At 42.6% G+C, this 22,704-nt stretch overlaps 1 protein-coding gene across 1 annotated transcript in view; it reads left to right on the top strand.

The window, feature by feature from the left end:
• The window catches only part of PLXDC2 (plexin domain containing 2), a 366,040-nt gene that overhangs the window by 314,279 nt on the left and 29,057 nt on the right, over positions 1–22,704 (top strand). The window contains exons 10-12 of the mRNA XM_034760317.1: positions 529–589; positions 4,142–4,295; positions 5,988–6,026. Coding sequence (XP_034616208.1) covers positions 529–589; positions 4,142–4,295; positions 5,988–6,026 — 254 coding nt within the window. The remainder of the gene's footprint in view (positions 1–528; positions 590–4,141; positions 4,296–5,987; positions 6,027–22,704) is intronic.

The raw sequence follows: 22,704 nt of genomic DNA, 5'->3' as shown, positions 1-22,704 counted from the left end.
GTAAGGAGATTGAAGCAGCTCTACAGTATTTGCAGACTGCCACTGGGAGTGTTCAGTTGGCTTGTTATATAATCCTGGCATGTTGATCGTACAGCAGTGAGTGTCTTGATGTCTCAGATCACCTAGCCTGATAAAAGGAGAGCAGTAATGACTGATACATTATATCCTTTCTGCTGTTGCTTTTTACAGACTAAGAAGAAGCCAGGACATAATGAATGTAATGACTTAATTCTATATGCTTGAGATCAAATTTAAGCCTATTTGGTGCAGAGAAGCAATTAACCGTCAAAAGGGATGGATACTCTGATATCTAAAAAATGTCTAACTAAAATAAACACCTTTAGATGAAAAGAGCTAAATGATTTAATCATATTTCAGTCAACACACTGTGCTAATCATTCAGATTATAAAATAAATCAATTAATTACTGTCTCTCTGTCTCTCCCCCCCCCCCCCCCCCACAACCCCACCTTCCCTACCTCTGTCTGTTTCCATCTGGACTGCGTTTTTCTCTTTCATCATTTAAAGATGCTCGAGTGGATTTGATCGCCACCGGCAAGATTGGGTAGACAGTGGCTGTCCTGAAGAGGTAAGAATGTGCTTTACAACCTTGATATGACCACCAAAGGAAATTTGCATAGTTATTATTAGGACCCTACCAAATTCATGGTCCATTTTGGTCAATTTTATGATCATAGGATTTTAAAAATCATAAATTTCATGATTTCAGCTATTTAAATCTAAAATTTCACAGTGTTGTAAACTGACCGAAAAAGGAGTTGTGGGGGGGGGGCTGCAAGGTTATTTTAGGGGGTTATGGTACTGCTACCCTTCTGCACTGCTGCTGGTGGCAGTTCTGCCTTCAGAGCTGGGCAGCTGGAGAACGGCAGTTGCTGGCCAGGAGGCCAGCTCTGAAGGCAGAATCCCTGCCTGCGGCAGCCATGCAGAAGTAAGGATGGCACAGTATGGTATTGCCACCCTTACTTCTGCACTGCTGCTGGCAGGGCACTGCCTTCAGAGCTGGGTGCCTGGCCAACAGCTGCCACTCAACAGCTGTCCAGCTCTGAAGGCAGTACAGAAGTAAGGGTGGCAATACCGCAACCTCCCTAAAATAACTTTGTGACCCCAACTGAAACTCCCTTTTGGTCAGGACTCCCAATCTGAGAAACGCTGGTCTCCCCCATGAAATCTGTATAGTAGAGGGTAAAAGCCCCTGAAAGACCAGATTTCATAGGGGAAGATCAGATTTCACAGTCCATGATGTATTTTTCATGGCCGTGAATTTGTAGGGCCCTAGTTATTATGCCTCTGATAAAATTCTGCAGATTATTAAGCAACATTTTTTAAGGCCAAGTGCATGCTACAATTATCCATATACATTACTTAAAAATTGAGTAGGTTGTATTAAAGAAACACTAGGCTGAGCAATGTCATTATTATTTGAAGGTATAAAATGGGCATAATATGATTTTTTTATTTCCATGGAAATATGGTAAACACAAAATTAATGCAACGAAAAGGCTAATGCTAAACTTGTGACCCTGGTTTGATTGTTGTAGCACTAAGATTCTCATCAGAATCATGGCAGAGGCTGAGCTGTAGTTGACAACTGCCCTTGAGCCTTCCTTGCCTTTGCTCCTCCCCATTTTAGCTGTATGAAAATAGATCCTTGACAGACTCTACAAGAATAGCTCTAGCTAAAGATACAGCCCGAGCATTTTGGTTATGAATTCTGGCCAAGCCTTTAGCATTAAGTACAGATTTTGCTGTTACTCGTTCTTAAAGACTTGATACATTCAGTTCTCCTTTAAAAAAAGAAAACAACAATAGATATCTGACATGAGGGAGGGTGGGCGGCAATCCTGGGACTGCTGTTGACTACAGGAGATGCAGCCAGAGGGTAAGAAGGCCCAGAGCGGGTCATTTTCATGTCACATTCATTAGTATCTTACATTATGTTGGTCTTTTCCGAGTGGCCTCATTGTACAAGTTTTTTTCATGTGAGGATTTGTGGTAATATGAACTCCTCGTTGTTTTTGCTAATTCATCTAACAGACTTTGATTCTCTCAAAGGCTGATAAAGAGCAATTACTTTCCCTTTTTCAGCACTAAGGGCCAAATTCTGTCTTCAGTTACAACAGCGCAGCCCCAGTGACAGGATACGGCAGGGTATAATTAAAGGCAAAGTATGTCCCCAAGTGTCTGCTTGATTTTAGTCTCAATAATTGAGTCCAACACATACACTGATATGAGCCCATTGTGGTGGGGGTATTTTTTTGTTGGAGTTTTTCCTCTTATATAGCCTTAATTGCAAAGTAATGCTGGGTGATTAGGTACAATAATTACATGCTAGCTGGTTGTTATAAAGGCTTGTAGCTTCAGCTTTGCAATTTGCAAACTGAATGTCTAGTGATGGGGTTGCCCTCAGAGTTTTAGTGCTCAGAGAGGTAACTTTTTGAGAACATGCAATTAAGGCTACTAGTAAATCTATCAGTATGGGGCAGAACCTCACAGAATGGTCTCAGATTGAAGGATACTGATGGCCACAGGCCTCTGTTGTGGGTCACACAATGCCACTGCACCACACCAGGACCTCTGGGAGGCATTTTGTCTTAGGCATATACAATGCCTTCCTGAGCTCTGGGGAATGCTGGTGGACCCTGGCTGCTTGGGCAGATTGTGTCGGCAGCTCCTATTTGCACCCATCCAGTTCTGCTGGCTAGTGACCTCTCCCCTCTTTGCCAAGATCTGTACTAGCAATGCTAGCTCTGTGAAAGCTTTGCATTCCCAGAGCACAAGGCCTCTTTCAGTGAGCTGAGAAGGGGAGCGAGAAGAGATACTCATGCCCCCCCCCCTCCCTTGGGCACCTACAGAGGATGCACTCTTTCTGGCCCTATATATTTAGATATACCTGACCTACCTATCAAAAATATTACTAATATGGGGTTGAATTTGAATGAGTTACTGTGTTTTGTGACTAGGAGAGCAACCTTATCTTTGGCATCTCCTGGGGATTTCTTTTCTATTTAAATATATAATATTAAGATAAGGACTTGGGTTGGGTTTTTGAGGTGGGGATGGAAGGGGCTGGAAGGGTTGTTTGTTTTGGGGTTAGTATTCGGGTGTTGGTTTTTTTTCATTTAATTTCCTAATTTGCTCTTATAAAAGAAAGGGTAGAGGGAAGAGAGGACAGGAAAATAACTTTGCATGTCAAAAATGAAACAATACACACTTGTTTTTGAAGTTCACATTTCACTGAGATGAACACACTGCCAGGAAGCAAAGTTCACAACTCTCTGAACAGAATGATGTATGCCAGGTGTGGGTCGGGGATAGTTCAAATATTTGCTGCTGTTTGGCTGGAAATATTTTTCTGCAAAACTGTATTACAGATGCACTGCAATGCAAAGCAAAACAAAACAAACAAGGTTTTAATCTTTACTCCTAATGAATATATAAATGTGACCTCGAGTTAAAAATGTATACATGTGTATGTCTGTGTACACATATGTACATACTCACATATGTGATTTATTATATAAAAATAAAAAGCAAAGCTAACTATTTATATGTGAAGCTATTTTATATATATAATTATTATTTTCTTTGGTAATTTCCAAGGAAAATGTAATTAATTAAAAATTACAATTAACTATACCTTATTTTTTGTGCTATACCATATTTTCAGTATTTTTATTTTACCCAAACACGTATTTTGCTATGACATGTTTTATGGGACCCAGAAAAAAAGATTGATTGAGGTGTGCATTCCAACTACAATAGCAAAAAAAGAACAACCCTCTCCCCAAAAGTAACTTCCTAGTGATGAATTTAGATGTTAAAACTTTGTAGCAGTAATAATATGCATTTGGTATTCAGAGCCTTCACAGCTTTGTCATCAACAGTTTAGGCATTGTAAATTTTCCAGTTCAATGGAATACTTGTCATTCTACAGAACCCTCTGCAAAGTATTTCACTTTAAAAATAAATACATAAACTCTCCAAATATTCCTTGATTTAGTTTCCATTTTCATTCTTTCTGGCTTGGCAGTTTGTCCATATTCAGACTTTTAGTTCAATGACAAATGGTCTCCACTGAAAACTAATTTTCTTCTGGCTTGTTTTTGGTGTTTCTCAATAGTCGAAAGATAAGGTCTGTGAGAAGAATGTGGACACAACTGAGAAGCCCCCTCATACCACCACTTCCCTCCAGCCAACTACCACGAGGTTCAGAGTTTTAACCACCACCAAAGGAGCCACTACATCCCACCTGCCAACCAGCCTGCCCACAGAAGGTGGCTTACCATGGAATGCTTTAGTCCATAATGAAAAGTTGTCTTATTTACAATGTTAAGGAGAAAACAAATCTTTTTATTGTTTAAGTTTGCGGTGGGAGGAGGCAAGAGTATTGTTTGCTTTGTTTGTTTGTTTTTTGGTTTTTGGAGGGAGAAAACTTAGCATGGAGCAAATATCTGAAGGGATTCCAAAACAAGAAGCTTGGATAGTGATGAAAACCAAAGCCCTAATTTTTCTTCTTAGACAAGTGACACAAACTCTGTGTCTTCAAACAGCTCTGTCTGAGCTTCTTAATTCTAACTGCTACATCCTGGCTACCACTACTGCTATCTTGGCCTTTGTCTCAGCATAGACTGCCAATTCTCTGCTCCCACTATGTTCAGTTGGAGTTATTTGTATTACAGTAACGCCTAGAGGTCCCAGCAAGGTTGGAGGCTTCATTGTGCGAGGTGGTGTACAGACATATGGTAAAAGACAGTCAACATTTCAAAGAATTTACAGTTATGAAGCTTAGGAGGTTATTGGTGCTCATCGGAAAAATCAGGCCATATGGGCCCAAAGCAAAGCCCACTGACGTCAATGGAGAGACTCTCATTATTGACTTCAGTGAGATTTGGGACAGGTCCTGAGGGTCCAATGTTGGCCATCTGAAAACAGAGACACTCAAATTAAAGATTTCTTTCGAAATTTGGCACTAACCTTTTGCACCAGTACTGACTGCAGTATTCTTTTCCAGAAAGACCCTTTTCTTTAGGGTCCCAAAGCAAAGGAACAGGATTGAGAGATAATGTGGGAACTCACATTTGTAGCTGTTCCTCTGACTTCAGAGCTTATACTGCCATCCTGCAGATAAGATAGTCTAGCCTCCTGCATCTGGTAGAAGTTCGGCTGGATAGAAAAGCTACTTACAATGAATCAAGTAGCAACTATAAAATATAATGGCAGCTCTTCTTCTAGCAGAATTGCCTGTTAATATAATGGAAGCTGTACAGTGTGGCCAGAATTTTTTAATAGATTCTGGCAGGAACATTTCTAGCTTCAAGATATTCAAGCGTTAATCCTAAAACTGAAGATGTTACAAGGTGAGAGTCTATTGATGAAAAGGACCGGTTTTCATTGCAGCAAAGCAGCAAGAAAAGTTTAGAAGCTGTCACTACAGGATTTGTAGCTTTATTCCTGAATGCTCATTTGCTAATAATGCCCCAGATATTTGGCTCATCCAGTGTACAAGTAATAAGAGAAATCTGGAAATGTATAGAGACTTTGCAACTGGTATATTTTTCCAATTATTTCTTATGGGAACAGTTAATAATTGTTTTATTTTACTGTCAAATGCTACCTGAGTCCTGAATATGTCATGTGACCTACAGAGTCAGTCATACAAATAATCATACTTATATTACATATACATGGCAAAGGTAAAGGTGCTTTTAAAAGTTATGGGCCAGATGCTCATACCTTTGTTCATTTTGAATTCTACCTTACTCCACTGATAGTCCTTTAGATGTCTTAGTACTATTAGGGGAGTAAGGTACTACTCAGTATGAAGAAAAGGATCAAGCCCTACATGAGTAGAACACCAAATTCTATTCTGATGGTTAAATCTGTTGGACATTAGAATATCATTAAAGAGATCTATGACCTAATTAAACTAGGTTTCCTGTATTAGTAATGGTGAATTTCTTTTTTAGATGATACCAAGATAGCACTGCACCTAAAAGATAATGGAGGTAAGAGGTAATTTTTGTGTGTGTGTAAACAATGTCAATAGGTTATATAACTACAGCCTGCTCAGCTTAATTAATCTAAATCAGAGTGTAGAAATGTCTTATACCAGGCCCCCAAGGGACTTAAATTATCCACATCTCTATGGCAGAGTACCATGGCAAAAAGGCTAAGCAACTGCTTAGTAAATCAAATGTTTACAACAGTCTTTATAACTCATTAGCATAACAGTAAAATAACTTTAGCATTCAAAAAGTGGATCTATTAAAGGCAAAAATCTAGGGGAGAAGATGATTTGGGGGAGTGGGGCTGGTGAAAGTTTTTTAATAACAGTATTCATATATGTGTTCCATTGTGATACGTTCTTTATAAGGTACTATAAGCTACAGTATTTGTTTTTATCACAGTTTACTGTTGCTATCCACATGTATTCTCCGATTAGGAATATAATATTATATATTATACTATATGGCCCCTTTCCAATGGAGCTCTGCAAGAGACCACCCCCCACAGTCCTCTTGGCAGTATCAGCATCTCAGTTCATGCTCCCTTTGGAATTGTTGAGAGTTTTGCCGTTGACTTCAAGAGAAGTAGGATTGAGTCACTAAACCAGGGGTGGGCAAACTTTTTGGCCCAAGGGCCACATCTGGGTATGGAAATTGTATGGTGTGCCATGAATGCTCACAAGATTGGGGGTTGGATGCGGGAGTGGGTGAGGGCTCCAGCTGGGAGGGTGCGGGTTCTGGGGTGGACCAGAAATGAGGAGTTCAGGATGCGGGAGGGGGCTCCGGGTTGAGGTGCGGGGGCGGGGGGGTAAGGGCTCTGGCTGAGGGTGAGAGCTCTGGCTCTTAGAATCATTGAATCATAGAATATCAGGGTTGGAAGGGACCTCAGGAGGTCATCTAGTCCAGCCCCCTGCTCAAAGCAGGACCAATTCCCAACTAAATCATCCCAGCCAGGGCTTTGTCAAGCCTGACCTTAAAAACCTCTAAGGAAGGAGATTCCACCACCTCCCTAGGTAACCCATTCCAGTGTTTCACCACACTCCTAGTGAAAAAGTTTTTCCTAATATCCAACCTAAACCTCCCCCACTGCAACTTGAGACCATTACTCCTTGTTCTGTCATCAGGTATCACTGAGAACAGTCTAGATCCATCCTCTTTGGAACCCCCTTTCAGGTAGTTGAAAGCAGCTATCAAATCCCCCCTCATTCTTCTCTTCTGCAGACTAAACAATCCCAGTTCCCTCAGCCTTTCCTCATAAGTCATGTGCTCCAGCCCCCTAATCATTTTTGTTGCCCTCCGCTGGACTCTTTCCAATTTTTCCACATCCTTCTTATAGTGTGGGTCCCAAAACTGGACACAGTACTCCAAATGAGGCCTCACCAATGTCAAATAGAGGGGAATGATCATGTCCCTCGATCTACCGGCAATGCCCCTACTTACACAGCCCAAAATGCCCTTAGCCTTCTTGGCAACAAGGGCACACTGTCGACTCATATCCAGCTTTTCATCCACTGTAACCCCTAGTTCCTTTTCTGCAGAACTGCTTCCTAGCCATTCAGTCCCTAGTCTGTAACAGTGAATGGGATTCTTCTCTCCTAAGTGCAGAATTCTGCACTTGTCCTTGTTGAACCTCATCATGTTTCTTTTGACCCAATCCTCTAATTTGTCTCTTGATGGGTTCGGAGGGTGGGAGGGAGTCTGGGGTGCATGCTCCGGGCAGCGCTTACCTCAAGTAGCTCCCGTAAGCAGCGGCACGTCCCCCAGTCTGGCTCCTACACGGAGGCATGGCCAGGTGGCTCTGCATGCTGCCCCATCCGCAGGCGCCACCCCTGCAGTTCCCATTGGCCCCATTTGCTGATGGCAGTGTATGGAGCCCCCTGGCTTCTCCTGTGCATAGGAGCTGGAGGAGGGATGTGCCGCTGCTTCCAGGAGCTGTGAGGAGCAAGCCCCTGACCCCGTTCCTCAGCAGGAGCTTGAGGGCCGGATTAAAATGTCTGAAAGGCCGGGTGCGGCACCGGGCCATAGTTTGCCCACCCTTGCACTAAACATAGCTCATTGAAGCCAATAGAAAGACTCCTATTGACTTCAGTGAGTTTTGCATCAGACTGTCAGGGTGAATGCTGATTTGCTCTGCATGACGAAATGCACTGGACCTGCCGTGCTGTAAAGGGAAGCTTTACTGTTGATACTAGTTACCTTTTCCGGGTCTTGTATAGTTGTCTTGGGCTTGAAAGACTGTGGTGTCCATGTTGCCCTTGACATTCTGGATTGCTTTTTTGCTGCACGGTTCACCAGTGGTTTACTTGAGTGGATTTTTTATTTAGTTCCCCCCCACATCCCAAGTTAAATATCCCCTCTCTGTATCATTTTTCCAGTCGCTCGTCTGTCTGGATAACATCTTCACCTCACTATCAATAGCAACAGCACAGCTAGGAATGTATTGAACTTTGCCTCATGCAGGGCTGTTCATTTGTTGTTAATTGGCATGGGATTTGAAATATAGCTGGAAACTCTGAATAAGGTAACTTACAAATTAACCATTTAACCACTTTATTAAAAGGGATACTACTATGGTTGGTCAGCCCCACATTTGACTTGTTCTTTCTCTTGTTTGTTTTTGAAGTTGTTATACTTTGTTTTATCAAAACAAATGCTTCAATGCTCTTCTTCTTAAAGAGCATAATAGTATAAAGTTGCATCAAATCCAAACAGTATATTTTTTTTTAAATAAATTCCAGTTCTCTCCCACACTGGGGGAGTTACTTCAAACACCGTATTTAGCTTGCCTCCTCTTGCCTAAGATCTGAGAAGGAAATCTCTGAAACGGAAAGCAAAATGTTCAAAACCAAAAGGAAGAACTCTGATGTAGTCCCTTGGTAGAATGTGGGGTATGGCTTTCTTTAAGCCTAGGTAGGCAGTTTCAGTGCATAAAGCTGCTTGATTTCAAAAATAGAAACCAACAGCTATAGATTCACTTTTCTTGGGTTAGTTCTTGAAATAAAAAAGGTGGTGATATGGGCTTCAAACAGTACGGAAGCAAAGTCACTCAGCAGGATTTCTCATTCACATAGTAAACGGAGCTTTTAATCTGGGAAGTTCTTCATGAATCTTCAATTATGCATTGAGTTTTACAATAGCCCTTATTAGGCTCCGATAAAACCTCTGTAGCCACAGGTCTGTTCTTTGATTCACTGGGATTTGTCAGCCTTTCATAAAGAGAAGAAGATTCCAGGTCAACCAAATACAGAGTCTTTAGCCTTTCCAAACTAGATCCTGTAAAACTCAAATCAAAGTGAACCTTTTGTAATGGAAAACTAAGCTATATCTGATCAATAAGGACCTATAGCTAGATGTGTCCTTGGATGATAGCAGTCAATAGGTGATTAGGTACAACAAAAAGATTTTCTATAAATTCTGCATTTCCCCTTTGGCTGGAACTTTTGAGGCCAAATTTTATCCAAGCAGTAACTAAATTAAAATTTTAAAGCAGACTGCAGTTGTAGGTCAAACTTCCTTGACCTTTTAGTTATATGAGAAAATCACTTGCAATCTAGTGCTATACCCATTCACATATAACCTTGTGTGACACCTTTTACCATAAATTCCAATTTAGCTTTTATCTATTTCTTCTGCATTTGTTCTTCCATCACTGCACGTCTAAGGATTTTTTACAGTCGGCTAGCTTAACATCACACTTGTTAACTCTTAATTCTATTAAAAGTTTTCAAACTTGAAACACCTGATTTAAAAGCTTAGAAAAATTAAAAAGTTCTTGTATAATAGCATTCCTATTTTATATTTTATGTTATAAAAGCCCTTCAATCCATTGTTGTTGTTATTTTCCTTTAACTTCATGTGTATCAAAGCTAACATATTTCAAAAGCAGCTACCTAATTTTTCATAAAAGAAGCAGGCAGCTGGCAGTAATGATACAGTAATAGCCCTTTCATGTTGAGAATTCTTGGGTGGATGATTTAGAATCACTCATTCAGGAAAGCTAAAAAAATGGAATTTAAATTGTTTGGTTCATGTAGGATGAACTAAGCTTTTCTAGTTTAAAATTATTTATGATTGAGTGAGCCCCTTTTTCATTGAACTAGTTCAAACTGAATTTAGATGAGAACAACAGATAATTGTCCCAGAGTTCTATATATTTGTTTTTTAGATAGTTCATTACCATGATGTGCTAGCTGTAGATTCTTCACTTGTCTTGAGTTTGAGCACTGAGAAAGACAGGAGTTATGTGTAAGGCAATGGCCATGAGAGCAACTGTTGCCATTTTACGTTAGTCAGAATATCTTCTTAAAGAAGAAACTTCCATTTGAGAAATGCAAAGCTTCGCAAATTCATCCTGTCTGATGTGCTACTATGAAATTCGCCCTTGAGCAGAAGACCAACAAAAGACCTGTATTAGCATGTCTGTACTGCAAAGAAAAACCCTTCCTGCCAAGTCTCAGAGCCCAAGTCAATTTGCAGGGATCAGGCTGAGGAGCTAAAAATAGCAGTGTAGACATTCCTGCTTGGGCAGGAGCCCAGGATCTGAGACCATCCCCCTTGCCGGGTTTCAGAGCCCAGGCTCCAGCCTAAGCAGGAATGTCTACACTGTTATAAATAAGCCGAGCCCCATGAGCCGAAGTCATTTGACCCAGGCTCTGAGATTCAGCGCCACAGGTTTTCCTTTGCATTTCGTAGACACGCCCCATGCCACTTATGTCCTACTTAAGCTCTCAAAACAGGGCTTTAGCTGGACGTGAGTGTGGTATAAGACATCTGCTGGCCTTTTGTATAGGGTGAAATACAGTGTGTGTAGTATGCAGATGGCCATCAAAAAAAATCAAGTTTTGCAGTCTTGGGGAAAAAGACTGTTACATATATTTGGTACAATACAGTGTTTATTAAAAAGCAAGATAAGACTGGACTTTTGCAATGGAGCCTAAGGGTTTTAGAGAAACAAGGTGGGTGAGGTAATATCTTTTATTGGAACAACTCCTATTGGCAAAAGAGACAAGCTTTCAAGCTTACACCAAGCTCTTCTTCAGGACTGGGAAATGTACTCGAGGTGTCATAGCTAAATACAAGGTGGAACAGATTGTTTAGCATAAGTAGTTAACATGTATTTCCAGCTCCCATTGGAATTTGGGCACCTAACTCCCTTTGAAAATCCCAGTCTAAATTTATGCAAAAATAATAATAAATATTTGGATAGGGCCCAAACCTTCACTTCTTGTGCACCCTAAACTCCAATTGAAATCTATTATTGTGTTTATTATATTGACACCTGCTAATCATTATTTTAAAAGAATTTTCTTTTAACATGCTAAGTTTACGCATGGTTCAAAAAAGATGCTAAGAATTGCTCAGGTAGTGATAGCATGGTGCATTCAAGAGCTATATTACTACTATTTCAGGGAATCGGAGGTGAAGCCTGCACAGGCTAAGATCCACAGGTCATGGCTTTGTTGTTATTCCCTCAGATCATGGCTTGCCCAAAAGAAATAGTACCCTTGCCCTCTGGCTAATCAGCTCTGATGCCAACTAAACCTGTTGGCCAAGGAGTCAAGAAGCTATGGTTCAGTCTTCCTCTTCCAAGTCTTTTTCCTGAGAGAAGGGGAAGGTATGAGCTCTAGTCTGTACTTTGGCAAAATTCCAAATGGGATTTGGCTCTACAATTTAGTCCGTTTTTATAAGTCTAACCCTGTGTTTCTCAGCTGTTTAAAAACATTTGAGTTCTGACATAATTGCAGAGTTTATGCAGTTCATGGTAGCCAAGAATTTCCCTAGTGGAAACTTGACAGAGTATCCAACCATTTTTTATTTTATTGATGCTGTACTGTGTATTGTGTTTGTTTAAAAACAGTCTTATCAATAAGCAGCTTTATGATTGTGTCATTAGTGTTGGAAACAGCAATCATAAAAAATAGAGAGATGCTACCAGAGCTCAAAGATAAGAGAAAGCGGGGTGTGGAGGGAGTGTATTAATAGGTTAAAGACAGGAAGGTGGGATTTTGTGAAAAGCAATTAGCCATCCAGATTATCAAATAAACCAGAAAGAAAATTGTCTTGTGCACATAATTTAGTTGTTTTTTAACAAATCAAAAATAACTTGTCATTTTTTATGTGAAACCAAGTATCTAGCTAGATTTGCATATTTACTTAATCTAACAAATGCCCTGTGTTGCTGGATATCTCCACTTTGCTATCTCAGCAGCATCAGTCCAACAAATTGTCAAGCCATTTCTCCTCTAGCACTTCCAAGCAATGAATTTGTTCACATAATCAAACTCTCTAGACTAATTAAAGTTGGAATAGGGTCTTGAATACATCCCAAAGCACTCCTGTTTTCTTCAGTTTTATATGAAACATAGTCAGAGTTGGACTATAAACTCCAAATGTTAACTGCAGTTCATTGGCTTGTACAATGTCAGTCTATGTGCCTGGAAGAGGAAGCCACTGTTTCCTGAGAAAGGGTAATGGGAATTCTACAGTAGCATGTGGCTGTGAGCAACATTAACTTGACATGCCCAGTCTGTATTAAAATAAAAAACAATTAAAGTTCTTCCTTCCCAAAACAGCCTATGAACCAAAGGTATTAAAAGGGAAATATATAGTCTATTAAAGAAAATACCTCTGGCTGCTGTTAGCTCTAGGTATCTACTAGATAAGAGGATGGCAGCATCCATCTTAGCAAACAGTGGGGATTGAACCAAGACCTCCAAAGCTGAGAGTCTTTACAACTTGAGCTAAGGAGCCAGCCTGCATAGTTGGGGTCTATAACAGACTCACTATCTCTGTGTATCAGACCCAGAGGGGAACATGTTATATGTACTGGGTATGTTTACATTGCAGCCAGAAGAGAGCTTGGACCCAAGGGGCAGGGTTGACCTCATGTTCTAGCCCAAGCCTCCACTAGCACTACAATGTCCACGCTGCTATTTTTAATATACTAGTGAGACCCCCACTATCACTAATCCCAGACAGAGCGTAGACATACCCACTGATTGGTGTGTTATGCTGGCAATTACTAAAGCATGTACAAACAATGAGTACCAGCCATTGGATGAGTTGTGAGCAACTCAGAGTGGGACCATCCTACCAGGAGTTCCTGGAGGCATTGTGCCTCAAATAAACAGTGGTCACATGAAGCCCCAGAGGCTATCAATACTTGTTGGGAATCATTCTCTCAACCAGCCCTTTCATCATGTTAACAATTGGGCGTGAGTGATGGGTACCTCTAACCTATGCTCAGTTTTAAAAGTGTTTCTCCGTATTCTACCAATCATTCATTGCTGGCAATATGTTCACAGGTGGGATAAGCTAGAACCCCCACATGCACCAGTACTGCAGAGGACTCAGACTCTAAGAAGCTGACATAGCTAAATCATATGTCCATAAAGATAACCTCAAAATCAATCACCACCATTCAAATCCTGTTAAAGCCAACCACTCACAGCCTTCTGACATGCACAGTGCTCAAGGAAAAGTGAAACAAACATTCACGATCCCCGTCTGCAGCATTAGAAAAATTCCTCCTTAACCCTTAGAGACAACCACTGGTATAGCACAAAGCATGGCAGATACATGGCAAGAGGGTGCTGCCTAGGGACTCTTAATGCAGTCCAAGCACAGCTAATGCTTACAAGATGGGGGCAGGAGGATCTTGATGTTTTTAGCCGTAGTGTTTTGTAAAATCAGTCTATTCTTCTGGGCCAACTCTGTTTTCTGAGACATGGGGCTTGACAGCTGTTCCTCTCAATATTGCACTGCAGTCCCTAAATGATTTTTCTTAAAAATTGTAAGTATCCTCTGCAACGGTGACAGGAATTAATTATAGTCCTAGCAACGGATAGCGCAGCAGTAATTTTGCATGGTGCTGTGAGTTACTGAGGCCATGCTTTATTATTTTGAAATAAAAATAATGACTTGTCGAACTGCAATCCAGCACAAGATCTCTTAACGGGATGGTAATTAACTTGTCACCACGATAACATTTATGCAACAAAAAAACGGTCTTGTATATTTTCAAGTGTTGTTCAATTTTTTTATGGTTCAGTCCTTGTTAATGATAAGGTTCTTAGGCATGCAGTACTGTTCGGGTTCAACAAATGTGAGCTGTACACTTTAAATCCAGCCTGCTTTACCAAGGACTAGCTTAAATTCTGAGCCAGAGGAACAAGTGTTGAACTCCTCCATCCTGGGGAAACAACATCACAGATTAATAATCTTTACTTTCAGGAAATTCAATCTAGTAAATCTGATAAATTGCTTTCACTTCAGTTTGCTTCCTGGTGCTTTGGAGAGTGCCCAAAAAAGCCTTAAACTAAAGCATGTGGGTTTTCTCTAGAATTTTCACATCTCCCCATTCACTGCTCACCAGTTTTGCTGTTATCATTTTCTTACTGCAGTTATCCTCATAGTAAATATGGGAAATAAGAGGTAAATTACCCAGAAAGTCAATACATATAATGACAGTCTTCCCAAAAAATAGAGCCATTGTTATTTTCTATGCAGAGAATGCATGTCAGACTCTGGCTTTGCCACAAAAGGCTTGTCTACACACACAGACTGTAGTGGTTTAGGATATGGTGTAATATTTAAGCAATTTAGCTAAAGTGAAACATCTGTGTATGTAGACACACTTACCTCAATTTAAGCCTGGCATATGCTGGTTTAATTTGCCTCTGCTGCTGACATATCTATTATTGTAAGCCAGCTGTAAAGGGATCCACACACACAGTTGTTCTGGTTTAACTGAATCAATTTACCACCATCCCTTTAATTAAACTACTGTAATTTGTATGTGTAGGCCAGGCCGAAGTGTTTGGCTGGAGAACAGATAGGGGATTGGAGAGTTGTCCAGACTGAACTCTTTTCCTTTAAAATTTCCCACTATGGCTCTCACCAGTACAGCTCGGAGCCCTGTGTACACTAACATTCTCATCCTTGCTACGATTGGTAAGCTACACAGTTGTTTGTGGAAAATTTGAAGGGAAGACTAATGCAGATACTCCCTGAGTTGAAGTGCTCTAAAGCTTTATGCCTTCACAGGGAAAATATAATGAATGCCTCAGGGAGCAGTAGAGGCAGCTTTAGAAAGAAGGTAGCATGCATTGGCCCAGTGTCTGCTGCCTAACCTCAACTGGCATGCAGGGGAGACAGTGCCTTGGCCACACTTAATCCAGCTAGCCACAATCCCTTGGGGATGAAGAGCGCAGGTGCTTTGCCAGGCCAAATGATACAGCACAGTTGAGTTCCTTTGAGCCAGTCAGAGGGAATCAAGTTATTTCTTGTACAAGCCCCTGGAGGTTTTAGCGTGATTCTAGTGCAGAACAATGCAGTAATTTGCACCACCAGCCTATGCCAGTAGAGTGTTGGCACCCAGCAAAGTAGATCAGTGGTTCTCAACCAGGGGTATGCATACCCCTGGGACTATGCAGAGGTCTTCCTGGGGGTACATCAACTCATCTAGATGTTTGCCTAGTTTAACAACAGGCTACATAAAAAGCTCTAGCAAAGTAAGTACAAACTAAAATTTCATGCAGACAATGACTTGTTTATACTGCTCTATATACTATACACTGAAATGTAAGTACAATATTTATATTCCAACTGATTTATTTTATAATTATATGGTAAAAATCAGAAAATAAGCATTTTTTCAGTAATAATGTGGCTATAACACTTTTTTATTTTTGTCTGATTTTGTAAGCAAATAGTTTTTAAGAGAGGTGAAACTTGGGGGTACACAAGACAAATCAGACACCTGAAAGGGGTACAGTAGTCTGGAAAGCTTAAGAGCCACTGAACTAGAGAACCATGGCACTACAAAGGCTGTTCATGTCCAGCATCCTGAACAAAGGATCCCTTTGGGCTTGCTACTTCCAAGTCTTCTTGACTCCAGTCCAGATCAGACTGAGTGAAACTAAGTGACTTGCCCATGGTTACACAGAAAATCTGTGGTAGAGCCAGAAATTGAACCCAGATCTCCTGAGTCACAGTTTGTAGTACATGAATAAGACCATCTTTCCTCCCTTAAATGCAGGGAGAAAGATAGTTTTAAGACATTACCTTAACCATAAATGCAGTGGCATTTTGGGGGACCCCAGGAGTGCTTTCACACCCTGCTATATGTATCTCATTGTGCTGGTAGTGCTAGTGCCGTGCTGTAATGACAACATTATGCTAGAAATATAAATCTTGAAAATAGTACCCTGGTGTGATGATCACTCTGGGCTGCTAACGTGAATCCTCCATTTTTTGAATGCAGTGTTGTTGTAGCCCTGTTGGTCCCAGGATATTAGAGAGACAAGGTGGGAGAGGTAATATCTTTTACTGGAGCAACTTTTCTTGGGGAGAGAGAAGCTTCAGAGCTTACACAGAGCTCTTCTTCAGATCTGTAAGCTCAAAAGCTTGTCTCACTCACCAACAGAAGCTGGTCCAATAAAAGATATTTACATCGCCTGCCTTGTGTCTCTAATGTGAATTCTGTCATTCTGGCCCTGTTGGGTGTATCCTAATATACTGAGAGCATGAATTTTGGCCACTGGAGGAGGACTATAAATCTTAATGCTAGTAGCCTGCTGTTTAGATCTTACTCTACACTGAGCCTAGGAGTTTGAATTTTGGCATGTGTATCCTGATGCCAGTCCAGGAAGGCAGTGGAGTTTGGAAATAAGGTGAACACAGGGCCAGCCTTATGGGTGGATGCTGTGGCCAGGGGGTAGGTGGGGGCGCTGTGATCAAGAGGCAAGGAACAGGGTGAGCCTGGGGTGCCATGCCATGAAAGGGAGCTCGGGGCAATGGGGAGGAGGCAGCAGGGCCCAGGGACCACGCGGGGGATTCCTCTGCCACTTTGGCCTTGGCCCCCCCACTTTTACAAGGTTCTGGCACCCTTGGGCTCCCACAGCAAACCATCTCCCTGGGCGGCTGCCACAGCTCTTTCCACTGCCTGGCTCTGGCTTCTGGCCTGGCTAAGGGGCAGGGCCTCGAGGGAGAGGAGGAACAGGGAGCGGGTGCCATGGCGAAGGGCTTTGGGGGGCCCAAAAGTTTTGTGCCTAGGTCCCCAATAAATCTTAATCCACTTCTGCATAAATGTATTAGCCCTTGTGCAGCCAAGCAAATTACAGTGATGCAGAAAGCTCAAAAATATTAATGAATGCTAAGGGAATTACTTCAACCCAAAACAAGGACATCATACTCCATTACTGTGAAGAAAGATGGAAGTTGAGAACATTAAGTTCCTGCAACAGCAGTAAATGCACTGTTCTGGATGTTCCACTGTAGGGTTCTTCAAACTGTAAATCTCTCTCTGCTTTCCCAACATGTAAGATCCTAAACCATATGTTTTCTGAGATGACTGCAGATAGTTCCCCATCAGCCATGTATGGTAATGAAACAATCCTTGGGGCTGTCTTACAACCTCTTCACAGCTAAGGGTTATGCACTAGGAAGAGTATTTCTGCTCTTGCACTGCCCAATGGGGAGAGAGGGAACATGTGGGAAAGACCCTTCGCTTGGTGATTCCCAGAAGATTCTGTTATGGGGAAGCAGCTATTTGGTATCTCGTGAAATTCCTGGGAAAGGGGGCAATTGGACTAAATAGGGAGCAGGAAGTAGTTTAGGAGAGAACACCAGAGGGGCTGTGGAAATGATGTTAGCCTAGATGCATTAGTATTTTGAATGGATGATTTGGGTTGTAATCAGTGATGGGCTGCCAAAATCTTAACAACCGGTTCCCTACCGGATCTTCGGTGGCATTTCGGCGGCGGGTCCTTCAGTGCCGCCAAAGACCCGGAGCGAGTGAAAGACCCGCCATCGAAGACTCGGAGCGCTGCCCGGTGAGTACAAGCCCCACGATTTTTTTACGTGTTTTTTTTAGTCATCCCTGCCGGCGCCCCGTCGAAACTGTTCGAATCGGGCTCCACACTTCCTAAAGACAGCCCTGCACATCGGGGTTGCAAAATTGTATCGGGGGCCGGGTAGGGAAGGCTGTGCTTCCCAAAACAGCCTGCCCCCCCATCCAACCCCCACCCACGTCCTGCCCCCAACTGCCCTCGTCAGAACCCGCAACCCATCAACCCCCCTCTGCTCCTTGTCGCCTGATCACCCCTTCTCGAGACCCCCCCATCCTAACTGCACCCTGGACCCCACCCCCTACCCAACTCGCCCCACTCCCTGTCCCCTGACTGCCCCGACCTCATCCACCATCACCCTGACAGACTCCCAGAACTCCCACACTTACCCAACCCCCCCATTCCCCATCCCCTGACCGCTCCTCACCCCCAGAACCTCCGCCCCCTCCAACCACTCCCTGCCCCTTATCCAACCCCTCTTCCCAGTCCCAGCCCGGCCCCCTTACCATGCTGTTCAGGGCAGCCTGTATGGATGCCACGCAGCCTGCTGAAGCTCACAACCCCACCCCCTTACCATGCCGCTCAAAGTGGCAGGAGCTGCAGAGCTGCCCAGAAGCGGTCCAAAGTGCTGGCAGTGCAGTGCGCTGAGGCTCTGTGAGAGGGGGGAAGGCTGGGGAGGGGCTGGGGAAGCCTCCCCAGCTGGAAGCTCAGGCGGGCCGGATGTGGCCCGCAAGCCGGAGTTTGCCCACCCCTTTAACAACCGGTTCTAAACCGGCTTCTAAATTTAACAACCGGTTCACACAAACCAACTCCAGCTCACTACTGGTTGTAATGCAATGCAGGGAGATGCTTCTTTCTCTGGCTGCAATCTAGAAGGAAGCCCTGGGACATGCCAAGCAGCAGCCGCAAGCAGTTTGCGATGCTGCAGCCACGGAAGCCATGTCCTAGTACAGGGGTCCCCAACGCGGTGCCCGCGGGCGCCAAGGCACCTGCCGGGGCCTCTAAGTGTGCCCGCGTACTGGCCGGCGGATGAGAGGGGCTCAGTGTCTCAAGTTCAGATATAGAACTGAAATCTCCCAGTGTTTGAGAGTATAACCCTGCAGCTTCCCCAAAAGCAGAAAATACGCAGCCCCTAAACTCTGCTCTCAGCATGTCCCTCTTTCCCCAAGACCTCAAGATTTGCAGATTGCGCTGTTTTGCACAAACAAGTAAGTGAATTTTATAAAGCTGAGGGCCTGCTATGGAGAATACCAGCCCCATTCTCTCATAAAAGACAGGGGCTCATAGGGTGCAGCCATGCATTGGCCAGGTGAGGCATTAAATGACCTAACAACTATAGGTCTTTAGAAGTCTCCAATTTCACTGATTCCATAATAATTGTGTGATTAAAATCCTTTGTCATGTGTGATTATGGGACAAAGGGCTCATCTGTAAAACTTCCATAGCTCAGCAGTTTCCGTGTAAGGTGCAAGGGTACATTTCCATCTGCTTTGAAAAAATGATTATGAACCGCCCAGGCCAGACCTGTTCTTTGTCTGTACTCTGTGTCATTTCTGCTTATTTTAGTGTCTCTTTTTAGGATCAGCACTCTGGATTGTGAGCTCTTTGGTGATCTGACCTGTCAGTTAAAATGTGTGTAAAGTCCCCTCCCCCCACCACCCTTTGATGCTATATACATAAAATAATAATAATGTATTAACATATTTTTATATTCGTAAGCAAGTATTGGAGAGAGCTTGTTTATTAAAAACATTCGGGTATTACTATTACTTTTGCATTAGTATTAATAATACATCATACTGCATGGTTTATCAGCCAGCACAATCTCCATGCTACAATCCATTGCTTAAAAATCAAACCCAATCCTGAAACATTCATTTTTTCATCCTTGCGCATGCAAATTGTGCCAATCAGAGTTCTGTCATTGACTTCAAGGAAAGCAGAAACAAGCCTAAAATCAGCAAAGACAAAACCAACAAAACAAAACAAAACCCCAACCTGCACCAAGTGGCATATTCACACAAAGACCCTGAAAAACGCATTGTAAGTTCTATTTCTTTAACATTTAAATTGCTACAGGACACTAACTCACTAGTTCCAGAGATCAGTGTAAATATGTGACGGTGCTTTATCACCGTTAAGGCCTGATGCTACTACAATTACTCATGTGAATAGTCTTTCATTCATCTGAATAGCCCCAAAAAATCATTATTTTAGAGTGATCGTTAATAATACATTATAGCATTGCCACATGGCCTAACAGCAAATGCATTTTTAAAGCACTCACAGGAAAACAATTTCAATGCCCATCCTGTATTCCTTTGTTATGAAATCAGGGCCTGATCCTGCAAGTCTACTCATCAGAGTAGTCCTTTTAACTAGTCACACATATGCCAACAGGAGTTTTACTGTTGGCTTTAATGGGGCTAATTAAGTCAATAAGGGTCATAGCATCAGCTCTCAATAATTTTAAGCGGGACTCATACTGAAATAAAATTTCAACCTTAATTTTATTTTTTTAAAGATCGGTTTTGTTTGGGTATTTCACTGTTTGTTTGGTTTGGTTTTATTAAGAATCAAAAGTTTAACTTGGATTAGCTCATAAAATACCAGGTTGGGGACCTATAGATAGATCTCTGATAGATCTTGTGAGGCCATCAAAGCCGGGCTCTCCTCCTGCATGTTTCATAGCAAGCCCACAGGATGGGATAGAATCGTAGAAATGGAGGGCTAGAAGGGACCCCTTAATCCATCCCCCCTACACCGAGGCAGGATTATATCTGAGAGGGATATGGGAGTAGTCGACAGTGGAGCAGGGGAGGAGGAAATCTAAGAGGCTTTTGTCCATAAAGAAAAATGTACTCTCTTATGTTTTGTATGTAGAAAATTTTAAGGGTTCACAATGTTTAATGTGGATTAAAAATTTCACCTTTTTTGCCCCTCTACATCTCTCAAGGTCTTCTGTGTCCCCTCCAACAATCCTGTGGTTCCCCACACCTCTCCCAAATTCCCTTGGGCCCTTGTGCCCCACTCCATATGGCCCACAGGTGGTAGCAGGAGATCAGTTTATATTGATAAACTTTTAAACATTATTTTTAAATGCCTCAATATATAAGTGAAGAAGAGTTCTGTGTGGATGTGACTGGGCCATAGCCAGGAGTAACTGGAAAAGGGGGGGGAAAAAACAATAAAAAAAAATGCATCCTACCACTTTCAGGCAGACATATCTGTACAGCTATATTGGGATTTATGAACAGGGCTTTTTGCAGCCTAAAATATAAGAGCAAACTGATAAGAAGGGCTGGCTTGCTTCAACTGGGGTCTAAAAAAGCAATGCTTAACTTACAAAGTCTCTTGCAAACAAAATAACTCCTAGGTGTAGCTCCTCAGTTCTCCTTGCTTCCTGGTCTGGAAGTTCACTAACTCTGTCCTGCAAGGGTGAGCAGACAGGGCTCCCACCAAAAAAATAGTAGTGGACCTTCAGGGATTTTCCCTCAGCCTTCCACTGTCTCCTCTTTACATTTCTGCTCTAATGAATTCCTAGTTATGAAAACATTTTTGATTTTCACTCATTATCTGTATAGGCTTGTCTACACTTGCAGCAGTGCCTGCTGTAGCACCCGACATAGGTACTCCACTTCTCCAACAGGTAGTAGCTATGTCAACAGGAGGGCTTCACCCGTCAACATAGCACTGTCTACATTTGGGGTTAGGTTAGTATAACTATGTCTCTCAGGGGATTTTCCACACCCCTGAGCGATGTCATCATACCAACGTCAGTTGGCATTGTAGACCAGGGTTTCCTTGGAAGACCTTCCAGCAGCAAAAGAGGAGACTGGAATGAATTAATATTTAGATCATTTGTGTGTTTGCTTTTTAAAAAGCATGTAATTACCCACTGTTTCCTTCCTGCTATACAGTCCATAAAGAAAAGCAGACAAGCCTGAACATGTGAACACACTCCTTTTGTTTAAGCGTTATACTAGAACCATTTTTGTTTGAGTAATTGGGTGAGCTTGCAAAGGCCTTATACTCAATTCAGTGGCATCTCTCTGTCTGTCTGTCTGTCAGACCATCCAATCAATTCAAAAATTTCTGGGAATGTTCTAGGCAACAATAGCCAGAACCCTGTGGATTTGGGAGGAACTTGGAAAACCAAAAGTTGGGAAATGGGGGACACACGAAGCCCCTGCCACCTCTTCAGCACAGCCAAACCTCAAGCACCTCTGCAATTTTCTGTAGGACAAAGAACTGATTGATGGCACCCATTAACCCTTCCAGCCTCTCATCTCTGCCTGTCATCCCAATGGAGTTTTAGCATGTTGACATCCTGAATGGCTTATATCCCCCAGACAGAAAGAAGAGTAAGGATTGAGGAGAAAGGGGACATGAAGAGATTGGGGACCCTGATATGGAGGGAGGGTAGAATGGGGTGCACAGAACCTTTGGTGAATGACAGGTTGGTAGAGGGGGAAGAAGGACATACAGAGCCCCTGGTAAGCCAGGGGAAAGGAGGAAATGAGGGGAACAGGATTTATGAAGCTTCAGACAGAGCCCTTGGCATGGGAAAAGAATGGGGGACCCTGCTACTGGTGGAGAGGGGAATGGAGACAAACAGAACACCTAGTGATGGGGGAGATTGGGGGCCCCTGGTAAGGAAGGACATGAAGGGACAAAGTGGACTGAGGTGCCCACAGAGCCCTATCCAGGGGGAGGAGAATGTTGGATTCTGAAATGGGAAGAGGAGGGAATGGGAAACACACAGAATCTTTGTGGGGGAGAATTGGTATGGAGATTAGTTAGTATGCAGAGCCCCTGCCATGGGATGA

This window comes from Trachemys scripta, chromosome 2 (genome assembly GCF_013100865.1).
Source record: "Trachemys scripta elegans isolate TJP31775 chromosome 2, CAS_Tse_1.0, whole genome shotgun sequence".
Lineage (NCBI taxonomy): Eukaryota > Metazoa > Chordata > Testudines > Emydidae > Trachemys > Trachemys scripta.
Note: the sequence above shows the minus strand (reverse complement) of the source record. Positions and strands in the feature narration are given on the sequence as shown.